The 6356-nt window shown below is 57.2% G+C and overlaps 1 protein-coding gene across 2 annotated transcripts in view; it reads right to left on the reverse strand.

Moving 5' to 3' along the window:
• Positions 1–5379, reverse strand: part of STARD3 (StAR related lipid transfer domain containing 3) — a 14106-nt gene extending 8727 nt beyond the window's left edge. The window contains exons 1-6 of one of the 2 annotated variants that reach the window (XM_017838501.1): positions 5069–5379; positions 2583–2660; positions 2302–2379; positions 2139–2192; positions 1924–2041; positions 813–908 (exon numbers count right to left, since the gene is read on the reverse strand). In XM_017838501.1, coding sequence (XP_017693990.1) covers positions 813–908; positions 1924–2041; positions 2139–2192; positions 2302–2379; positions 2583–2660; positions 5069–5281 — 637 coding nt within the window. In that variant the 5' untranslated portion in view covers positions 5282–5379. The remainder of the gene's footprint in view (positions 1–812; positions 909–1923; positions 2042–2138; positions 2193–2301; positions 2380–2582; positions 2661–5068) is intronic. The other variant, XM_017838503.1, reaches the window with a different exon arrangement.
• Between the last annotated feature and the right edge of the window lie 977 nt (positions 5380–6356).

The raw sequence follows: 6356 nt of genomic DNA on the forward strand, positions 1-6356 counted from the left end.
CTACACCGGGATAACAGCTCTGGAAGGCTGAGCTCATCCTGGGTGTCACCTACACCAGGATAACAGCTCTGGAAGGCTGAGCTCATCCTGGGTGTCACCTACACCAGGATAACAGCTCTGGAAGGCTGAGCTCGTCCTGGGTGTCACCTACACCAGGATAACAGCTCTGTAAGGCTGAGCTCATCTCAGGTGTCACCTACACTGGGACAACTGCTCTGGAGAGCTGAGCTCATCCCGGGTGTCACCTACACTGGGACAACTGCTCTGGAAGGCTGAGCTCATCCTGGGTGTCACCTACACTGGGATAACAGCTCTGGAAGGCTGAGCTCATCCTGGGTGTCAGATACACCAGGATAACAGCTCTGGAAGGCTGAGCTCATCTCAGGTGTCACCTACACTGGGACAACAGCTCCAGGTGACATCTCCCTGCTCCAGTGCCAGCACAGTTGGTGTCCCAGGGCAGTTTCCCAGGGCAGGGATGTGCTGCCAGCCCTGTTCCTCCCCTGCCTGTGCCCACCCACCCCCGTGCCCTCATCCCCAGGCAGCCTTTTCCAAGCACACAGCTCAGAGGATTTAATCCCAAGCCCACACAAGGCTCTGGTTTCCCAGGGAGCTGCATCCTGGCACGTGGGGCCCAGGGTGGCTCCGACAAAAAGGTGGCACAGGGACAGTGTGGAGGGTGAGAAGAGGGGTCCCTGTTTGGCAGTGTCAGTTCTTGGAGGCTCAGGGAAGGGATGTGGAGGTGAGGAATGTCGTGAGGATGAGCTGGGAAGGGAAGGAAGGGCTCAGGGGAGGAGAACAGCACTTCTTACCTGCAAAGGACTCAGGGGGGGAGTAGAACTGCCCCTCAGAGAGGGCCCGGGGGTAGAGCAGGGGCCGTGAGGCCGCAGCCTGGGCTGCCAGGTACCCTGGGAACGGGAGCACAGGGATTACACACTGGCATCCCCACCCAGGGGTCCCAGCCCTGCCCAAACACCCTCCCAGCCACTCGTTTCCCACATTTTCCCCTGAGTTTTCCCACTGACACCAGCCAGCCCACGAGCTTTGCAGCTCCTGTTGCCTCAATCTTTTGTCTGAGACGTTTTATCTGCCCGGAGATCAATGGGCTCTTCTGCCTGTCAAATAATCCAAAGGCGATTAAGCATCTAATTAAATAAGAGCTTCCCCTGGAAGCAATTTGGAACCTGAGCCTAATCCAATAGAGGCATTAAACACTTGATCATTTTTCATCTTAAAGCCTCCTTGCAAGACCCAAACATCCTCTGGTGCTTTCCAGTCAGTCCCAGCATTTCTGATCCAGCCCTGCCTGACAAATGCCCCCTCGTTCAGTGCCACTTCCCAGCCAGTGAGGCCTGGAAGAGGGACAAATCCTTGTGCTGCTGCAGGAATGGGCAGCTATTCCAGTCCAGGATGAGCACCCGCTTCCTGGAAGGACCCTGGGGGTTACAGGGTGACGTGGAAAGCATTAGGTCAGGCTCAGTTTGTGCTCAGGGTGACCTCAGAGACCACAGGCTGTGGAATGTCACACCCCATAACTCACACCGTGCCCCATAACTGCAGCAATCCCCCTGGAAAGGTCTCCAGACAGATCCAAGCACAGGGATCAGGGACATGGAGTCCAACACTCCGCCTGGCATTTGCCTCACTGCTTCCAAACACTTTCTCCCATGCAGAGGATCCAGACACTGGGGAATCTGGCACATTTTTCTCCCCTCAATTAAAAGATGCTTTTTATAATTTGGTATTTTCTTCCCCTGAAGGGACTTGTACACCATTAGCAGAACTGAGTCAGGCACTTCCCATCCCAGCCAGCCTGGAGATGCCTTCTCCAGAAATGTCAGATAAAAGGTGCTGTCAAAGCAGCAGCAACCCCAGGCCTGGTGCTTTCATCCAACCCCTACCAGGGAGGAGTGAGGTACTCACATCGCTCCTCTTCTGCTTCCTGAGTGAGGACTTTAAAATCCAGGAACCAGGTTTCCAGCCAGGCAATGACAAACGAGACGATGGGAAGCAAGTAGCCAAAAGCCCCTTTGGTCAGAAGCTGCATTGAGGAAGACACAGGGAATTACCCAAATGGGATTAAAAAAAAAACAACAACCAGCATCAAGGAAGCACGAAGGGAGCGCAGGGAAACCAACCTCGGAGAGGATGACCTTCACAATCAGGAAGGCACTGGAGACCAGCGTGGTGACCTGGAACGTGAATTGACGTGGCTCAGATAAATAAATAAGCGCCTCAGATCCCCGTGAAGCCCAGGGGGAGAGGGAAAATGAAACCAGGAGAGGCCAAAGTGGCTCTTACCGCGATGACCCACCAGTGGCGCAGGCGGATGACGGCGTAGCCCAGGAGCAGCACCACGAACCGAAACAGGGCCAGGAGCTGCACCAACACCCCCCCAGAGACACCAGTCACTGCCCCTGTCCCAGTGCCAGCTGCTGGGGGGGCAGGGACAGGTGCCAGCTCTCGAGGGACAGGCGGGGTCGAGGCTGTGACCGGCTGGGAATCAAGGCTTGGGTTGTGGGGACACCCCAGACCCTCCCAGTCCCCCCTCCCCGAGCCCTGCAGGAGGCTGAGATACTCACAAATATGTCAAAGAAAGAGCTCTTGAACTTGTAATCGATGATTTCATCCTTCAGGTTCTTCTGGATGCCATCCTTGGTCTGAGGGGAGAGACAGGGAAGCAGGAAGCTGCTGAGTGCACTGATAAGGAACTCCCGGGAGAAGGAGCCCAGCCAAGCAGTGCCTGGGGTTATGGCCAGGGCAAGGAAGGCACCTGGAATACAAATGCTGCCCAGCACAGGAGCAGGGAGGATCCCATGGCACATTTCCCCCCGGGATTCACGCTGAGGAGCGTGGGTTGGGCAGGCAGGGACATTAAACACTTTCCAACACCCAAATCCGCTCCTCTGGCTCAGCACAGCCAGAGCCACCAGATCCTGAAGGCCCTGGATGGGCACCTCCCACTGCTTCCAAGTGACAGACTTCAGAGGAACGGGAGGAGACGTGGAAGAAGTGGAAAACCACAGGAAAATGCTTCTGCAGCACCTTCAGTAACGCACTGAGCCATCAGAACATCTCCCTGCCAGGGCTCTCAGGGTCACTCAGGACCTGGAGGGGGGTTTAAGGATCCTCCTGCCAAGCACTGAGGGGTCCCCTCTCCCTCCTTCCCAGCCACAGCTTCCCACAGCTCCCAGCAGCACTCCAGGAAACGTGACGGAAGGAGGGAACCAGCAGGTTCAAAGGATGCCCAGCCACGGGCACTGAGGGAACCTGGAAGAGGCAAAACCACTCCCCGGGATTCACGGAAAAGGCTCAGAGAGGAGCATTCCCACCTCCCCCCCCCCGAGATAATCCCGGGTCTGACAGCCCTGGCACCACAAATCCTGGGAGCTGGGATGGCTGTTTGTGAGGAGATGGGACAAATGCTGCACCTTCAGGCTGTTGGTCCGAGCTGGGCCCAGCTGGCTGGGAGGGGCTGGATGTGAGGAGCTCTTGGATGGGCTGCGAGGAACGAGGTGGTGGATCTCGGGCCAGCCCTTGGCAGGAGGTGTCCTGGCACCCTCCAAGGTCAGGAGAGGAGCCATTGGGAAGGGATCCCTCTGGGCAAGGGCTGGGGCTTAAAATCCAGGGAGAGGGGGGCAAGGAGAGGGGGCAAAGCAGTGCTGGGCTGTTCCTCCAGCTGGTCTGTGGCCACGGGACTTGTGCCAGCTTTGCCACCAAGAGCCTCTTCCCACACCACGGGATGCTCCAGGAGGGATGAGACACAGGCAAAGCTCTGGGTGTTGGCTTTTGGGGGCTGTTTTCAGCTCAAACACAGGCTGTGGACAAGGCAGACAAACCACCCGAGGCATCTCTTTGTCTCTGCAGAATTACAGTTTGCTCTTAACGAGGGGCAATTTGCTCAGCTTATCTCTGAGCCGAGGAAACCGTTGGGATAACAAAAAGGGGGAAAAAAAAGGCCCATTAGTCATGATACCAAATCGTTGCTCTTCATAACCAGGCAAATAAGCTGCTCTAATAGCTTTAAATATGCAGCATTTCGGCTCGGGGCCCAAATATCAGCAGTTAGTCACTCATTAATGGCTACCTGAACGACCCACGCTCGGCATCACCCTGGTGACCGAGCCAGGATTATCTCCTCGGGGCTGGAATTGCTGGTTTGGAGGCAGCACCTCCCCCTGGGAGAACTGGGACAGGAGCAGGAGGCCGGGGTCCAAACTGGGCGTGCTGGACACCACTGGCATCGCTGGAATGCTGGCTGGGAGATGGTTTTTCCTGAGGGGATGAAGGGCAGGGGTCTCCTGGGGCTCCCAGGGCAGGGTGAGGAGCTGCTGCCAGGACAGTATGTTAAGTGCAGACACACAGTGATAAGAAGGGCAGAGATAAGGGCTGTAAAAGTGAGCAGGATCCAGTGCTGATAACCAAGGCCAGAGCCCGGGGTCTATCAGATCATCTCTTCCAGGGAAGGACATGGAGTGCCTGAAACCAGTCAGGACTGATCCAGGGAAAATAAAAACAAAACACAGCCCAGGGAGGGACCTGGGCCCGGTGGGACTGGGGTAAATAAACTGGATTTTCCCGGTGGTTGCAACACGGAGCAAAGGCAGCAGTTTGTGACAGTCAGAGGGGACCAAGTCCCTCGTGTTACAGTCCCTTGGGAGGTGGAACAGCACCTCCAGCTTTCCAAAGCTGAGACTAGCAGCAGTATTTTGGGATCAAAGCCCCTCGAGGATCCTCCCCTGCTCAGAGAACACGACAGCAGCGAGCCCAGGGAGCAGCTTTGCTTAAGGCCAGGGGAGCAGCAGGGAAATTTGGCTCAACCTGGTGATTCCAGGAGCCCTGGATCTCCTTAGAACACAACACAGCGTCACAGGGACGGTGTTAACGACCCTGGACAGCCCCCACAGAGCCCGGGGCAGGAAACGAGCTGGACTTTAGTTTACACTCAGGAACAGCCAGCACTGGGAAGAGCAAACAAAGATTGGTCCCAGGAGTGCTGGGACAGAGCAATCAACTGAGGGAGCTTAAACAGGGCAAAGATTCCCGGGTTTTGTTTCCTCCAACTCACATTGAGCTCGATGATCCAGAGCAGGGAGATGAAGAGCAGGTCGAAGGTGACGAAGAGGCAGAAGGTCCTCCTCACATCCGAGATGACCTTCCTCTTCTCCGGGGACAAGAAGTAGGGGGAGAAGCCCTGGCTCTGGGAGAGGGAGGAGCTGATGGAGGCGATGGCTGGCAGGCTGCGTTCCAGGTCGTGCTGCAGGTCCGTGGGCTTGTTCATCCTCCGGGATCGGCACCGGGAACGTCGGCCGCGGCAGCGTCACCTGCGGGGGGACACCGGGGACGCTCGGACACCCCTCCTGCCACCCCCCAGAGGCAAATAATCCCATGAACATCAGATATTGGGAAGGAATTCCTCCCTGTGAGGGTGGGGAGGCCCTGGCACAGGTTGTCCAGAGAAGCTGTGGCTGCTCCATCCCTGGTAGTGTCCAAGACCAGGTTGGGATAGTGGAAGGTGTCCCAGCCCATGGCAGGAGGTGGGACTGGATGGGATTTAATGCTGTGACAGAAGAAAAAGGAGCCCCAAACCTCACAGGGATGCCATGGCAGAAGGAAAAGGGGCCACAAACCCCATGGAGATGCCATGGAAGCAGAAAAAGGGGCTGCAAACCCCATGGAGACGGTGTGACGGAAGGAAAAGGGACCCCAAACCTCATGGAGACACCGTGGTAGCAGGAAAAGGGGCTGCAAATCCCACAGAAAGGCCGTGACAGGAGGCAAAAGGGGTCCCAAACCCCACACAAAGATGTCGTGGAAGCAGGGAAAGGGGCCTCAGGACGTTTCAGGAGCAGTCCCCAGGATCACCTCACGCTTCCCTGTGCAGGGAAGGCAAAGCCTTGGGAGCTGAGGGCACAGATCCCAACCTGCACAGCCAGGACAGGACCCTGCTCCCCCCAGGGGTGGGATGGTGGGTCTGGTGCCCAGCTGGGCCAGGCAGAGCAGCAGGGAGGGAGCAGGGAAGGGGCTGCTCCGTGTCCCAGCCCAGGGCTGGCGGTGCCGGGCACACGCGGTCCCGGCACGAGCGAGGTGCTGGAATTCTGAGCCTGTTTTCCTGCAGCTGTGCCAAGCATTGTACTGAGATGTTTCCTCTCCGTCAGAGGAGCACAAGGAGGGCCCTGTGGAGCTGGAGCGTGACACGGGCACGGGAGACAAACACGGAAGGAGGATGCCAGAACAGGTCGGACCAGGGATCTGTCAGTGCCACCTCCCAGTCACCCCCACAGCCTCCCTCCCTCCCAAACCCTCCTGCTCTGGGATGCTTTGCCTCCCAAAAGAACCCCCTCCCGTTCTGTTTG

The sequence above is a fragment of the Lepidothrix coronata genome, unplaced genomic scaffold (assembly GCF_001604755.1).
Source record: "Lepidothrix coronata isolate B3197 unplaced genomic scaffold, Lepidothrix_coronata-1.0 Scaffold343, whole genome shotgun sequence".
In the NCBI taxonomy this organism is placed as follows: Eukaryota; Metazoa; Chordata; class Aves; order Passeriformes; family Pipridae; genus Lepidothrix; species Lepidothrix coronata.